This window comes from Pinus tabuliformis, chromosome Q (genome assembly GCF_031772625.1).
Source record: "Pinus tabuliformis cultivar Carrire ecotype Pingquan chromosome Q, CPIR1, whole genome shotgun sequence".
Taxonomy (NCBI): Eukaryota; Viridiplantae; Streptophyta; class Pinopsida; order Pinales; family Pinaceae; genus Pinus; species Pinus tabuliformis.
Window position 1 is genome coordinate 264,170,428 of NC_142296.1, and position 17,082 is coordinate 264,187,509.

At 36.0% G+C, this 17,082-nt stretch overlaps 1 protein-coding gene across 1 annotated transcript; it reads left to right on the forward strand.

Annotated features, from left to right (window-relative positions):
* The first annotated feature begins 7,140 nt into the window (after positions 1–7,140).
* LOC149219190 (uncharacterized) lies at positions 7,141–15,910 on the forward strand. The gene is made up of 2 exons (XM_089386735.1): positions 7,141–7,326; positions 15,006–15,910. Exons 1-2 carry the CDS (start codon positions 7,141–7,143, stop codon positions 15,885–15,887), a joined length of 1,068 nt encoding a protein of 355 aa, XP_089242861.1. The 3' UTR covers positions 15,888–15,910.
* The last annotated feature ends 1,172 nt before the right edge of the window (positions 15,911–17,082 follow it).

Sequence of the window (17,082 nt, forward strand, 5' to 3'; positions counted from 1 at the left end):
GGAAGAGCAACCAGTCCAAAATCCTATGTCATCTGAGCGTATATCAAATCCGAACATGTCGGAGGATCCCAAAGAGTCATCGAAAGGAAAAAGCGAGGTACAGGACAGTAACATCCAAAGCACCAAAATGAAAAGCTGGAGCCAACCAGAGATGGAGATAGACACAACGGATCCAGGTTCAGTACAAGCACGGGAAGAAGAAGCAAGCCATCAAGAAGTCAAAAATATGGATGAGGATACAGAAACATTTGATATAGGAGAACTGGACATTCTTGGTTTGGAGGCCGCGTGTAAAACTAAGAATTTCGACAAGATAACTGCAGCACAAGTGGACAAACTGGCGGCGGTTTTGCATAAAGCCCAGAAGAAATATTCACTAGGGGTGCAAACAGGCAGCCAATGGGATGGGACGTTTATTTCAAAAGACAGCAAAAAGCGTGGAAGAAAGTCTGCTCTGGAGAGAACCATCAAGGTTGGAGAAGTCCTTGTCGATTCAGGCAGATACGCCCAGCTTACCAGGTATTTTAACATCCACCCCAAACATTCCCAATGAAATTGATATCATGGAACATTCGAGGGCTTAACGGCCAGAAGAAAGGTAGACTTCTCAAAAACATGATAATGGAGGAAAAACCAGCAATTCTTTTCCTGCAAGAGACAAAATGTAAACAAGTAGTTCTAGAAAAAGTAGCAGCTAAGGCGTGGCCAGCGGGGCAAGTCACACAGTGGAAGCACAGGGCGCTTCAGGAGGTTTGGCAATCCTCTGGGACGCAAGGGTGATACAGCTGGACAATATTCATGCAAATAGAAACTTCATTCAAGCCAAGTTTCATCTGCAAGGCACAAATATTGCTGGGCATATTACAAATGTATACTTCCCACAAGAAACCCAACAAAAAGCTTATATTTTGGATGCATTAACACAACTTAATGTAAACAGAATGTACCCGCTATGGATCTCAGGCGGAGATTATAATATGATTGCAAATCTGGAGGAAAAGAGAGGAGGACGTTGCAGAATAAACAGAGATGGTACTCTACTTAAAGATTTCATTCAAGACAATTGGATGATTGATCTTCCTACAGAAAATGGCATATATACCTGGGACAACAAGAGGACGGAACCGATGCAGTTGGCTTCATGACTGGATCGATTCCTAATCTCTGATAATGCAGTGTACATGGGTGGAGAATTTACAGCCTCAATCCTACCGTATTCAGGATCGGACCACTGGCCCATTGCCTTAAACTGGAGTAGACCAGGCCAGAGTTTAAGGAGGCCATTCAGATTTGAAGCTTTCTGGTTAACACATCCGGACTTCCATGAATTCATAAAGACAACTTGGGCAAGCTTTAGAGAAACGGAGGGGACAAGAATGGCCCTATTTCAAAAGAAGCTGAAGTATCTCAAAGAGGAAATAAAACGTTGGAATAAATCTACATTTGGAAATATCTTCAAATCAAAAGAAATCCTACTTCAAAAAATGAAGGATACCCAACAAAGAATCATTTCTCATGGCCGATCCGAGGAATTGACTCTACAAGAACAAGTAATTGAAAAGCAAATTCTAGAAAGAGAGCTGCAGGAGGAGACACTGTGGAGGCAGAAGTCAAGGATTAGGTGGCTGAAGGAAGGTGAAAAGAATACAAAATTCTTTCACAAAACAACAGTCCAAAGGCGTATGATCAACCAAATATCCTCTGTAACTAATGAGCAAGGAATCAAAATCGAAGATCATGAAGGAATAGAAAAGGAGTTTGTGAACTACTTCAAACAGATGACTCAAGAACCCAATATTAACAGATCCGCAGCCATTGAGAACATCACCAGGCACATACCAAGAATAATCACGGAAGATCAGAATACTCTGCTTCTTAAACCGATCAGTCTCCAAGAGGTAGAAACAGCAGTGAACCAATTAAAGGCAGGGAAAGCTCCCGGTCCAGATGGATTTACGTCGAACTTCTTTCAGCATTTTTGGGAACTAATAAAATGGGAAGTATGGCAGGTCGTGGAGGAATCCAGGACTCTCAGATGGATGTATCCAGCCATGAATGCCACCTTTCTAGCTTTAATTCCCAAGTCTACGGAATCAAGCACTCCAGATAAGTATCGACCCATTGCTTTATGTAATATCATTTATAAAATTGTCTCAAAGGTTATTGCTCTTAGGCTGAAGCCCTTGCTGCCCCTCATCATTTCTCCTGAGCAATCCGGGTATGTTGAAGGGCGTCAAATAACTGATGGGATTATCCTTACCCATGAAATATTGCATTCTCTCAAACAATTAAAAAAGCCGGGGATGCTCCTAAAAATCGATCTTTCAAAAGCATTCGATTGTATTAGCTGGAATTATTTGCAAAAAACCCTCCTGGCTTTTGGATTCACTCCCCCTTGGGTCAGATGGGTAAGTAGTCTCATCTCTTCTTCATTCTTCTCTATCCTCATCAATGGGATTCCTTCTACCACCTTTCGTCCTTCTCGGGGCATTAGGCAGGGAGATCCCTTGTCCCCCTTTTTGTTTGTAATTCTGGCTGAAGGTTTGGGGCGAAGTATAAAAGCAGCCATTCAAGAGCATAAGCTCAAGGGTATAGCCGTCCACCATCTCCCTGCTGTCTCTCATCAACAATTTGTTGATGATAATATGTTATTCGGCCACTCCTCTGTTCAAGAAGCCCGCATTTTCAAATCCATTTTGGACTCTTTCTCAAAAGCATCTGGAGCTCTCATAAATAATGCAAAATCCCAAGTATTCTTCTTTAATACCCCTCCCTATACCCAAAGAGCCATAGTGCGTATTCTTGGCTTTTCCGAGACTTCTCTGCCCTCCTCCTATCTAGGCGCTCCTCTTATCGCATCAGCCCTCAAGCATTCATCGTGGACAATCCTGCTTGAAAAACTTGAAGCCAAATTACTTCTTTGGACCTACAGATCGCTCAATATGGCTAGTAGGATTGTACTTATCAAGTCAGTTCTGCAATCTATGCCGTTGTATTTATTTTCCATTTTAGCAGCGCCAAAATGGGTTCTTAAGGCAATTAAAAAATTACAGAGGAATTTCCTATGGGGCAGCTCTGGCCCAAACAGAAAATGGGCTCTCCTTCGTTGGGAAAAGGTTTGTCTTCCGAGGCTGGCAGGAGGATTAGGACTCAGAGATCCAGAACTAAGCAATATGACCATGGGGGCGAAAATATGGTGGCGGTGGCTTTCAAACTGCAATACCCCCTGGGCGTGTCTCTGGACAGCAAAATACTCAAGGAACTTACCCTTAGAAGAAAGGATAAGAATGTCAGAAACAAGTAAAGGATCGTTAATATGGAACTCGGCTATTCAGCATAGAGACCTTATCCAAAAACATAGCTTTTGGGAGGTGAAGGATGGTCAAACTGCCAGGTTCTGGGAAGACTCCTGGCAGCAGCTACCAAATCTTAAGGAGTGTATGCATACAATTCAGGATTGGGAGATCACCCCGCAGGAGACAATAAGCTATTGCTGGAAAGAACAAAGTAATCAAGAGCAGAGAGAGTGGAAAGAAACCAGCCTTATTCTTCCACGTAGCTCAAATCACAACCAACTCACTCTCAATACCGAGTTAAATAAACGCAGGATATTAAAGCAAGCAGGCATGGACACATTGAGATGGGGTTATGAAGAGAAGGGTACATTCAGCACAAAGGAGGCCTACAGGATCATCATAAAAGACAGAATGGTCAAAGATCAGATATGGAGCAAAATATGGAAACCCCAATATGGCCGAAGGTATCCACCTTTCTCTGGCTCCTTTCATATAATAGAATACTAACCTGGGATAATCTCAGAAGAAGGGGATTCTTCAGTCCTTCCATATGCCTTATATGTAATCAGGAAGAAGAAACCGCCTTACACCTAATGCAGACGTGCCAGATGAGCAGAAAGATCTGGGAAAAGGTGGCATTTCGATGTCAAAAGGAAGGTAGAGTTCTGGGGGATATCAAAAATACAATAAGTCAATGGCCTCAATCACCATACGAGTGCAAAATTCTAAACATCCTTTGGCAAACTATACCGGGTTTCGTGATGTGGAATATCTGGAAGGAAAGGAACAAGAGGATCTTCAAAGGTCAAACAATGACACTGGAGCAGGTATGGAAAGGAATTCATAACAATATCAGAGAAACTCTCACCACAAAGAAATGGTCCCAAGATGACTATCCAAAGCAATCTCAGGAACTGGCTATCTGGAACAACTGGCAGATAACGATACAAGATCAGATTCCTGTCAAGGATAGCTCAGCAAAGCACCAAACTGATTCAGTAAAGTGGAAGCCACCTCCCATCAATGTGTTCCATCTGAACTTCGATGGCGCATCGAAAGGTAATCCGGGTCAGATAGGTTACGGTGGCATTATCAGAGACCATAAGGGTAAATCCCTTCTCATCTATCATGGTACTATTGGGTGGAATACTAACAATGCGGTGGAACTAGAGGCTTTATGGAAAGGTCTTACTCTGGCGCAGCAGGGTAATTATCTCCCACTGATAGTGGAAGGGGACTCCCAACTCCTAATAAACATGGCCTTAAAACTCCAACAGGGCTCCCAAGTTCATAAAATCAGCAGTAGCTAGCGTTTGGCATCTAGACTGGAAAAAATTCAACATTGGTTGCAAGAGAACAAAGCAGTTTCATTCCAACACATAAAGAGGGATGGGAATAAGCCAGCTGATTTCCTTGCTAATCTAGGAGTGGAAAGCGAAAACGACCTTTTAGTTGGCCCTCTATATGATATACTGTCGACAGATCAGCTATCCACCTTCCAAGCATTGTTAGACAGAGATTTGCAACTACAAGATGATTCTCACCCGGATGCGGGTGGCAATATGTTTACCAGCAATGGGCAGCTGGCATGACTTTGAAACCTGGCAGGACGGCCACACCAGGTGGCTCTGCCATACTTTAATGACATTAAAGGCCGAGGTGAAGATTATGCAGAGAGGAGCAAGGATAAGTTTTGGGGTGAATGTTCGCCCTTTGGCGAAATTAAGGGGTTTTAAATTTTTAGTGGGCGAATATTTTGTATCATAGTACATTTTTACAAATCACCTCAAATAGCCCACCTTATTTTAAGGGAGAGGGTAAAAAAGGTAAATTTAGCCCTTGAAATTAGGACTTACAACCTTCCATTCGCCCATTTTCAAGAATAGGTTTTATTTAAGTGAATCCATTCGCCCATTTTCAAGAATAGGTTTTATTTAAGTGAATCCATTCGCCCATTTTCAAGAATAGGTTTTATTTATGTGAATCCTATTGGCCAAATACCATATTGATAAAAGAGGTATGGTAAATTAATAAAAATATAAATAAATGAGAGGTATGGTAAATAAATAAAACATTTTTTATATTTACTCCATAAGTCACTTTATATACATGTAAGGGTGTAAACAAATAAAAATATAAGTAAAATGGAGGTATGGTAAATAAATAAAACATCTTTTTATACTTACTCAAAAGGTATGGTAAATAAATAAAAATATAAATAAACTAGACGTATCGTAAATAAATAAAACCTCTTTTTATATTTAGTCCATAGCCCTCATTCTATTTATGAAGGCTCAAGAAAGAGGTTTTATTTAGGTGAATCCTATGGGCCAAATACCATATTTGTAAAAGAGGTATGGTAATTTAATAAAAATATAAATAAACGAGAGGTATGGTAAACAAATAAAACATTTTTTTATATTTACTCCATAAGTCACCTTATATTTACGAACACTCAAAAAATGGGTTATATTTAGGTGAAACCTATGCCCAAAATACTATGGGACAAATACCATGGACTAGATTGTTATTAATACCATGCAAAAAACCATTATTAACCGTAATATTAGAATTAATAAAAATAAAAATGACACATGGTATTGACCCATGGTATTCACCAAAATGGAACATGGTATTGACCCATGGTATTCACCTGGAATGTAGCCTATTTAAATGGGGGAATTAAACCAGCATGTAGCCTATGCTAAGATTCACTAGGACTTTACAAAGTTTTATTATTTAGTGAAAGACTCACCAAGATCTTACAAGATTTTATAATTGAGTAAAATATTCGCCATGCCTGGTGAGAGATTCGCCAAAAAATTATATATACATATTATATTATTGATAAAATCGCCTTCCATTTTTCCTATATACCATGGAGATTCGCCCATGTATTATATTAAAAAATTTAGGGGGGGTTCTTAAAATTTTCCCTGGAGAGGAGATGGCTTCAAGCGAGTGAACTTAACGGTTCTGTACGCAAGGTTGTTGGGTTTCGTAATGGAGGCCTCCAGAGAGTTCAGCATAGGGAACTACATAAATGCGCATCTGTGCCAGAATGAGAATGTCTGTGGTATTTTCATGCTCTGCTCTGAGCAAAGAGGAGAGGGTGCGATTTCTGGAGTTGTGAGCGGAGGCAGAGGCCACACCTCTGCTCAGGGGGTGCTCTATCGCTCTAAGCCAAGAACTCATAACCGGGTTCAACTTTCAAATAGTGTGGTTCGGGGAGCTCAAGTACTGTGTGGGGAAATTCGGTTTCACATCGTCAATCGCCCTCACGTTTCAAGGTTCATGGCGCCGAGACAGCGTGGAGTCCCGCGCAGAGGCGGTGTCTGGGGTATTAGCAGAAGGGAGGAGGTCCAGGCAAGGGAAATTCCACCATTGGCTATGGCTGCGCCTCCGTCTTCTCCGTCAGAGGAATCGGACGAGCAAGATAGTCAAATGCATACCTCTAGTTTCACTTTCAGATGCCGGAAAAAGAGATCGAAGGTGTCTTTGCTAATCACTGTTATTGCGACTGAGGAAGATGATGAAGATTCAGATAGCCAGGAGGAAGATGCTGGGGAGCTGGCTCAGGCTGGCATTACTCAAGAGAGGGCGGAAATTGGTAATGATAATCCTCCTCCAGGCGTAGTCAACCCTGAGGAGCATGCTCGTGTTCTGGGGCCGCTTCAACCGCCAGCATTCCCGCCGGGTTCCCGTCAGCCAGTGAACGAAGATGAAAATACACCAGAATTTGACAACAAAGCATAAGGTGAGCCTTCGAAGGCTAAATTTGCTGTTTTTGTTGCTGCACAGTGATTTGGTTTTGGAGTTTTGGAGGGGTCTCTTTCTTTCCGAGATGCCCAGTTTTTGCTTTAAGGGTAGCGGTATGCCCAGATTTCGCAGTGATTCCAGATCTCTGGAATCCCCTGTCATCCTACCCTCTAATGCCACAATGAATTCAGCAGCAAGGTGCGAGAGGCATGCAAAGGCTCTTTGGTTCTACGATTATGCTGCTGTTGTTCTTTTTGGAGGAATTTCTCTTGTAAGTCAGAGGACTAAATGCTGCTGTTTTGTCCATGCTCATTTCTATTGCATCTATCTTTGTAAATCAGGTAGCCTTGTGCACCTGTACTGCTTTTCAGATGGAGGGTGAAGTTATTCATCCTCAGAGGCCTGTTCCTCTCTCTATAAATATTTTCTTTTTCTTAATATATTAGCTCAGTCTTTACGTAGAAAAAAAAATATTTTTCAAAATTCCGTGAAAAACTTGTACCATTACCATTTTCATAACACAATTATTCGATTTAATTAATTGAATAATTATTCAAATATTGATTGTATAAATATTTTAGTTGTCTACTTATTAGTATAGATTCATTTTAAACACTGATTTAATATGAATTGAGAGATTCAATTTTTTGTGTGTAAATTTTCAATTTTTTTACGTGTAATTTTTTTTATAACCGGACATTATTTAAATGTTTTGCATAGTTATTTATTTTAGATTTTCAATATTTTTTTATTTTAGCTAATATGAGAAAATTTTCAATTTTGATAGAGGAAAGACACCCTTACACATCACACTGGGCTGTAGAATAAACCTACTTAATCATTGATTTTCCAAATACAATTTTCCATCCACGAAACTGGTTACCCAAAGTAAAACTCAAAATAAAACTCATGCATGGTAGTATTTTCCTTGTACCAGCACAAATGCTAACCGTTAGGGACTCGACGTCACCTTGTTGACATTGAACTGGACGTTACCTTAGCAAAACTAAAACTGGACATTAACGTCCTCGAAGATTAAAAACTAGACATTACCTTAGTAAAAATGGACATTACCGTCCTCGAAGATTAAAAACTTGAGAGTAAAACTGGACAATACCAATCTTTTATAGTGTAGGACTCCATGGATCTACTGTATGTACGTCATCAAAATTCAAGCATCAAACAAACACTCATAATTAGAATAGAGTTAAGAATAAGGAGATCAAAGATTGAACATCCTTTCTTCTATTGCAATGCCCATAGCCAGCAAGTAGGCCCCACTCGAATCACATATAAGTCATCATACATAGCAATGGGCATGCTCTGAGAAGTTATGCTTCTATTATGCCTATGGGGATTCTTTGCCCTTTGGTAGCTTTTGAAAACCAGCAAAGAATCCCCATTACTTCTCAAACTCAAAGGCAAATGAGCATTTAATGCAAGCCATACTCCATGACCTCACACCTCAAGGTATGTAGTGCTATGCTCCATAGAAAATCGGGAACTTAATGTTTAGCATAGGAAGTTCAAAAACTTTAAGGAAAAATTTGTATAAGGCGACAACTAATTGCCTCTACTAGTGGATAGATGTCACTACTAAGCCAAAAGCATTGAGACATCACCTCCATAGAAAATCAGGAATCTAATGAATGAATCAAAGAAATTTTACTAGATTAATAGTTTTATGTTTTATGTTTTTTGTAATTCAATTTTTTTATTATTCAAATTAATGATGATTTGACTTAACTTTTTAACATTCTCCTTACTGAAAAGACAATGCCAATGCACTGATGTCTCTGAAAGCATCACATTCCAAAATGAAATGTTTTCCTGATTCCACTGCCCTTGAAGTGCAAAAGGTACACACCCATGTTTCCCAAGTTTTTTTAGGTCTTTTCCACCTACTAGTGTAGCACCAAAGTTTATCTGAGTTAGTTCTTAATTGATCAATAAGAATCTTTGTTTTCCATGGAATGATAGCTCCAATGTACTCTTTTTGTTGGAGATCACATGTGGAGTTGAATTCCTAAACATAGTACTTCTTCTTTCTGTGTAGCTTTTTTCCCATACACTTATGAAACTTCTCCATAACAACATTTTTTAACTCCTTGCTATTTGTGGGACAACTCAAAAAAATTAAAACAAATTGTGTGTACTATAAAAACTAATTAAAAACTTATTAATTGTCTCTTCTGTCGATAAATGTCACTTCTAAGGTAGTAACATAATAAATTTAGATTTGAAATTTCACCAACTATTTTAAATTAAATTTAGATTTGAGATTTCACCTAAGTAGAGTCCGCAGCTAAGTGCGTAGACCCTTGCAGCTGAGTGTGCAAGGAAGTTTTGAGTTTATATTCTGAACTGGAAATCAATAAAGAGTTGTTTATGAAGAAATAATGTGTATATTTCTTTATCTTTGTTTACTTCTCTTTGCGATATATGTTGTGGATGAATAATGTGTTTATGAAATATTGATCTAATAATGCGTGAATCTCTTCAATAAGACTTAATAATTGTACACAATGCATGTTAATTACTTTCACGAAGACTCGAATGAATTTTTTTATGTTTAATAATAACCTAAGTAGAGCTGCACAAACACTAATATGCGGTTGTTTTCTGGTGTGCGTAAGTGGATAAATTGATTGTTAAGGGTTCGCAAAGATCAATCATATACCTTTTCGAAGGTCTAAAGGTTGTTTGAATATAGTTGCAGTATTGAGCCCTAGGGTCTTGTAGATCTGCGCGAAGGCAGATCTAGGTCGCTAAAAAACATCACACTGATCTCTGGATACAGAAACTTGGTTCTAGCATCCCCCCATACTGCTTTAGCTAAGACCGTAGCCTATGCTATGCAGGTTGTTTCCGAAAGGGCCAATAGTGTAGGGTTTTTTTGGTTGGTGCAACTAAATACGAACCTAGATCAAGACCCCCGATGCCAACATCTCAGTTGCCTTCTGTTATTCACATTAGCTCTGATACCATGTTGGAAAATTCAATATGGTAGCCATTAATTCATATTTTCCTTAACCTTAATAACTTCTTGTCAAATTTATTTATCTTCTTTTGTTTACCTTTATTAGATTTTCTTCATCAAACAATTATCAAGAGGAAAATAATAAATACAATGGACACAAAAATTAGCCTCCAAGCGAGGGAAAAACCCATAAAATCTCTTCTCTTCTTATAGAATATGCTTCAAATGAGACAACCAAGACCCAAACCCTAGAATAAGTCCTCCTCTAAGTACCAATTCAACCCTTCAAGAAGCTCTTTCAAGTAGATGATATCAACAAGGTTCAATCCTGCATCAACCAATTCCTAGCTATAACTTTGACCCCTAGCTATGATCCTGACACCTCATCCTGCAACTTCGATCCTCTATCTGCTACAGAAACCCTAATTCTTGCACAAGGTAGTTCTTCAAGAGATCCTCCTTTGAGAAAGACAATGTATTCCAAGGTCAATGAGATCAGATCAGAATATTCACTCCTCCAACAACTAGATTCTGCAACTTCATCTCCTGTAACTTGGATCTGTAATTTCGGCCTTTGTTGAAGCTGCAAAAACCCTAATTATTTGCACGCGTGAGAGAAATGGAGCCTAAAAAAAATATCCAATACTTATTTATCTTCCTTGATCTTCGATGTAGCATTCTTGGTCTCCTCAACTTCAGATCGAACAATTTATCAAGAGATCGAACTTGTGTGTGTGATTGTGTCGAACGATGTCAAAGCTGCTTGTATTTATAGCCTTTCCAAGAGATCAAATTCTCTTCTTTAGGCCGACTTGTAGCTTCTAGGGACGACTTATACTTTGGAGGTTTCTAGGACATTTTAGACTCAAAATAGATTCTTTTACAAGGTACATGTTGCCTAGAAGGGTCTTACAATCATGATGCTAACTCTCTTGAGTCATGAAAATATATCTTATGAACTAAAAAACCCTAGAATCATGAAGAACATGCTTTTACCTAGAAGACCATCAATAAGCAGCGTGACACTCATGCTTTAAAATCATAATTTTTTCTTTCTTCTTTTATTTATTACATAAGATATATATTGAAATGAGTAGAATAACAATTATGAAGATTGAAACTAGTTACATTTCCAGCACCTAGTGTCTTCCTTTCCATTCCTTCAACAGGTTGACAATATTGTTTGGCTCCTCACATTTACTTTGCATCTAGTTTTGGGAAAATCTAGTCTATTCCTAGTCTCTTCTACCCTAATGATTTAGAGGGTCGACTAACTTTATTTGCTTCTTGTGTTAACCTTGCACCTATCTCTATGAAAGTTTAGTTTCTCAATGCAATCCTTAGTGGTTCCTTCCCTCCCCCTTCGTCCCATCGTCTCATCATTCCCACTATGTATCTACCTACACCCATACCTTGTATTACAATAGATACTTAGGGTCGTCATGGTCGGCATGGGCATTAGGTCATTCATGAATTCAAGCACAAGAAATGAGAAGAAATGACTATCAATCTATTAGGAAAAGACTCCTGGGAACTAAATGAATGTCATAGAAACAAAAATGAAGGTGGATAGGTAATTCATTTAGGTTGAGGAGATTGAGGAAAATGTAGGACAATAGGAGCTTGATACTAGTACAAATAAGGGCTCCAAATAGTTGACTTTTACTTCTAAGTAAAGGCAATAATGGGAAACTTTTTGGTGAAGAGAAGTGAAGCTTAATAAGAGATTGCTTAAACTAAACAAAAAAGTGTCACTGATTACTAGAAAGATCACAAACATGTATTTCTGAGACTTTGAAGAAAAAGTAAAGAATTTAAAAACAAATCTATAGGAGTTTCCCTTAGACTAACAAGTTCATATTTAAGTTTTTTTCTTTACTTCCATAATAAACTTGATAATTAAACTGGATATAAATATAGCCATAATAATAATTCTTCAGCTAATAAAATATTTATAGACTTATTTTACTGTATTATTTTCCGCAATATAATAATATTAACAAAAACTATATAATTATGTCACTATTTTGGTTTTCTCCATCCTAAACTAGTAAACATAAATACATATTCTTTAATCAGTTAATAAATATATCAATCTTAAAAATAAAAATAAAATACATTATTGATTATTATATTAATTTTTTAGAAGAGTATGGAGAAAAAATTGAACTCCACTATCCAACTAGTTAATAAATATGCCAAACTTAAAAAAAGGTTACCTTATTGATTATTATATCAATCTTTTTTGGAGGACAGTATGGAGAAAAAAATGATCTCCACTATCCAACTCTCGTCCTTTGGGGAAATTTAGACCGTGGCTAAATTAGCAGATTGGTGAAGACAAAAGCTTTAGTCTAGGGTTTGTATTAGGTGAGGAGAAAGTGCACCTTTTCATAAATTATAATAAATAAAAATGAGAAATAGAATTATTTTTTAAAAAATAATAAAATATATAAAAGATAGATTACAGTTTGGATGTATTATTTCTAATTGTAAGGGAGTTTTAAAGAGCAATAAGAAAGATTAAGTAAATAATTTTTTATTATATTTTATTTGCGTTAGATAACGAGAAATTTTAGTTTTTCGTGAATAATAACGAACAAAAATAAGAAATATAAATAATAAAGAGGGTGTTTTTTTTTTGTGATAATAATATATAAGAAATAAACATAAATTATAGTTATGGATGGATTATTTATAATTATAAAATAGTTTTAAAAGAAGTAAGAAGATAAAATAGACTATTAAATTATATTTAGAAAAATTGAGAGCTTAAATTTCATAATTTGATAAAAATTGGGAAACACAAAAATCATAATAAAATAATAAGAAGTAATAAAAAAATTAATATTATAAATAAAAATAGAATTTGGCATAGATTTATCAAATTTTAAGAGGAACTAAATCTCTTGAGATGCAAGTTTTTTTTTGGAGTGAAAAGAGATTTTATCTGGACTTAAATGATTCTAGAATGGTATAATATTATGTAGTTGACATTGAAATACTTTATTTATAGTTCAATTTCTCCATATTAAAATGTTAAAACATGACTCTCATATTTTTTAATGTTAATTTTTTTTACTCAAACTGCTTATTCATATATTTTATTTATAACCCACATTGAACTTTTCTTTGTTATTGATATTTTTAAAATCTTATATATCAAATTAAATAAATTACATGTCCATGAGAAATGAAAATATAATATTTTTTTTACTTTAAAGTACTTCATTTTGCTATATCTAAGATTATTGCCATAGACTTTTTATTTCAACTTAAGGTGGATGATGAAGATTTGTTGGCTTTTTTTATTTTTTCAATTGATAACATAGATTTATTCTCAAGGGAATATGCTCAACATATGCTTAGTTTTAAGTGTGTTACAAAGTTTAGGTTGTATTGACTTTTAATAAATTTAAAAAATTAGATTTGTGCCCACCGATAACATTTTTTTGTTATATTTATAATCTTAGACTATATCAACCACAGTAATATTTTTAATGTCATTGTACTAATATTATTTAATATGAACATTAAAATAATTTACACTAAAAAAAAATTGTTTTAAATATCACATATAAATTGAATGTAGAATGAATTACATAATATCAATAATATTATTTCGTCTTATCATTTCCATATGAAGTAATAAAAAATTTACTTTCTTTCTTGTACTAAAAAAATATTTCTTTTGCTCGTTTCCATATTAAGTATGGAAGAAATTACATTTTTCTTTATGTTAAAAATATCTTTTTTCTTTTACTTTCAGACTCTGTATATGTAGATAAAATTATATAATATTAAAGTACAAATTGAAGTATTTTAATTATCACTAACATTATTGTTATTTTTAATTTGTTAATTGGAAGTATGATTTTATTATTTTTAAATGTAATATTATTTCATAACATCTATTTCATACTGTGATAGAAAGTTTTTTGGGACAACTATATTTTTTAATGAAAATGAAAAATAAAATTTGTTAATTCGAAGTATGATTTTATTATTTTTAAATGTAATATTATTTCATAACATCTATTTCATACTGTGATAGAAAGTTTTTTGGGACAACTATATTTTTTAATGAAAATGAAAAATAAAAAAATCATAAGAACTTTGAGTTATTAAAAAAATTCAAGTTGTCTTTCTCTTCTCATAATTATTAATAATTAAATTATTTTTATTTTTATTTTTTAAATAAACATGTACAGTGATTCTTATTCTTATTGTTATTTAATAATTATTAATAATTTAATTTAATTTCAAAAATCTTATTCCAAATTCCTACGGTCTATTTACTAATTAAATTTAACTAATAATTAAATTAATTTCAGAAATCTTATTCCAAAATACACTCCCAGTACTTATTTAAATTATTTATTTTTAAATAATTGAACGAAACACTATGACAGTTTTAAAGTTTAGTTTCTCAACCAATTATGCACCTCTCGATGTCAAAAGTTTTGGAATTATGCAAGCCACCCAGAAACTGCAACGCAAAACTGAAAGAATAAAAATTAGGTTTTATTTTGATGTCAGATTTCACACGCTATTTTAGATTAAATCCATATAAAATTATTTATTTTTACTATGACAGTTTTAAAGTTTAGTTTCTCAACCAATTATGCACCTCTCGATGTCAAAAGTTTTGGAATTATGCAAGCCACCCAGAAACTGCAACGCAAAACTGAAAGAATAAAAATTAGGTTTTATTTTGATGTCAGATTTCACACGCTATTTTAGATTAAATCCATATACGGCGTGAAAAATTCACAGCCCAACACAGACGAATAAGTGCGGACAAACAATCAAAAGTCAAATTTCCATAAACAATAAAAGATTCCACGCTCCAGTGCTCCTGCCAGAAGTTAAAGAAGCGAAAATTTGAAGATCTACAGTCGTCCCATAAAATAATTCCACAAGGGAGGAGGCGGGGCAACAATTTGTTAAGGGTTCAGGGTTTCCAATAGATATCCGCCGTCAAAGCAAAAGCCATGGAAAGAGGAGAAGAGGAGCTCCAGTTACTCGGCGGTGTGGAAGAGGCCTTCAATACCCTTCTCTGCTCCTCCCGCCGTGACCTAATGCGCACTCTCGCTTTCACTCTGCTTCTCCCTCTGGCCTTTGCAACTCTGGTGCTATGCCAGATGCTCGGCCCTCTCGTGCTTTATAACTCCAATGACGACTTCTTCACTAAATCGGAATCGGACGAGTGGGAAATCCTGGAATCGAGTGGCTTTCAACGGCTCCGGATGACGGATAGAGCGTGTGAATTTTGGATGCTGTGCACTGCGGCGGTAATGTACACGGCGGCTTCCATCTACCTGGCCAACGGAGTTTCTTTTTCGAACACTTTCACCGTCGTTACCAGGTCTTGGAAGCGCTTGGCAGTAACTCTCCTCTGGTTTTTTACAGTCGTCTTGGCCCATACCACGGTCTACATATTGGCCTCCTTCCTGGTTTTGTACAGCGTGGGATTCGACAAATATGTGAATTCAGGAGAGTTTATTTTCAGTTCAATTCCGATACTCGCCTTCTTCTTCTGTGTCCTTGTGTATATAAACATGATCGGGTACCTGGCCAGCTTTGCATGTGTGTTGCATGACCAAAATGACAGCCCAGCTGCCATGCGGAGGAGGAGGGTCAACATCAAGGGAAAACGGACAACTGTCTTGTCGCTCTTTATGCTTTACTTCGTATTTAACCAAGGCGCTGGACTTTTTTGGTTTGCAGTGGCCAAGGTCGATAGTTTCCGGGGCGCGTGGATAGTCATCAAGGTGATGCGTGCGACATTCCTTGGTGGGTTGCTCTGCTTGGTTATGTTTTGGGGCCTGCTGATGCAGACCGAACTGTAGTTTGTGTGCAAATGGTACTGGCATGCAATATTGCTCTATATTTACCGTTTCCAAGTTAATAAATATATTTACAGTTTCCATGTTAATAAATAAATAAACTTAGATGCAGGAATCTTTGTTGGATTCCATAATACTCCTGCATAAGGGCTTTTATTTTATTTTAAAATAGGTAAGGCCAGAATCAGTTTTAATGTTGATTAGAAAATTTGGCTTTAGATATATTAAACACATTTTTGCATTGAGAACAGAACCAACTCCACTAGGGAATGAAAGAACAATCTACATACTAATAAAGAAAAATAAATTAAATAAATATTTTCGCTCCCCAAAACTACAATTCAGGCATGGTCTAGAATGGACCTTGTTTTCCCATGTGTTGTTTTTATGGGTTTGGTAATAAAAATTGGTGTTTTTTATTTACGCCTATGATACATGAAGAAGAGAATGCACAAGTAATGTTTATCATCATTCCCTCTCAACCAAAATGGATATCCCTTTTCTCTCTTAATTAGGGAATAGATCTTTGTTCTTATTTAAGGAAACTGATTTTCTCTCTCTAAAATATAGAGGAGAATTCTGACTTATTTCAAATATGAGAAGTCATAACCACAAGCTCTTTAGTTTGTTTCCATAAGAATACCAACTACTTGTTCTTTGTTGAGATAGCTACATGGCTCCCTCTTTCCTTCGTGTCTTATTATATTGAGCTTTCTTCTTTATTGGGTATCATTGAGCCATCTTCTTCCTTTCATTTTGTGACAATATCAATCTTGTACATCACTTTAATTTTACCATTATTGAAGGCATTATATTGAGTCTTACTAATCTTCAAGCTAATCATAACTTCCTCATGAAACTGATCTTCTTTGTACGAATTTGAACTTCAGGTTGTTTTCTTGCATTTCTACATTTTGATCCCAAGATGAGAACATCTTGACTTCATAATTTCCAAAATAATATGTTGGGCTTGCCTTAACATTCACCATATATTCCTGCAATATTCTTCCAGGTAGAAAAACAATATGTTAACTAGATAACCAACAAGAGATACTTACCTCATCATGATGACCTTCTCATCAAAACATTAACATCCTCATAAGATTCTTCCTTCATGCATCAGAGTTCTCGAGGAGGATTGAACTTGATACCAAGTTACAATTTTCTTCTAAGGCTATATTATATGTTGATCACCATT

Coding starts and splice junctions, on each gene's coding strand:
- LOC149219190 (XM_089386735.1), top strand. CDS start 7,141: ATGCCCAGTTTTTGCTTTAAGGGTAGCGGTATGCCCAGATTTCGCAGT. Junction 7,327..15,005: donor TTTTTGGAGGAATTTCTCTT/GTAAGTCAGAGG, acceptor GGTTTCCAATAG/ATATCCGCCGTCAAAGCAAA.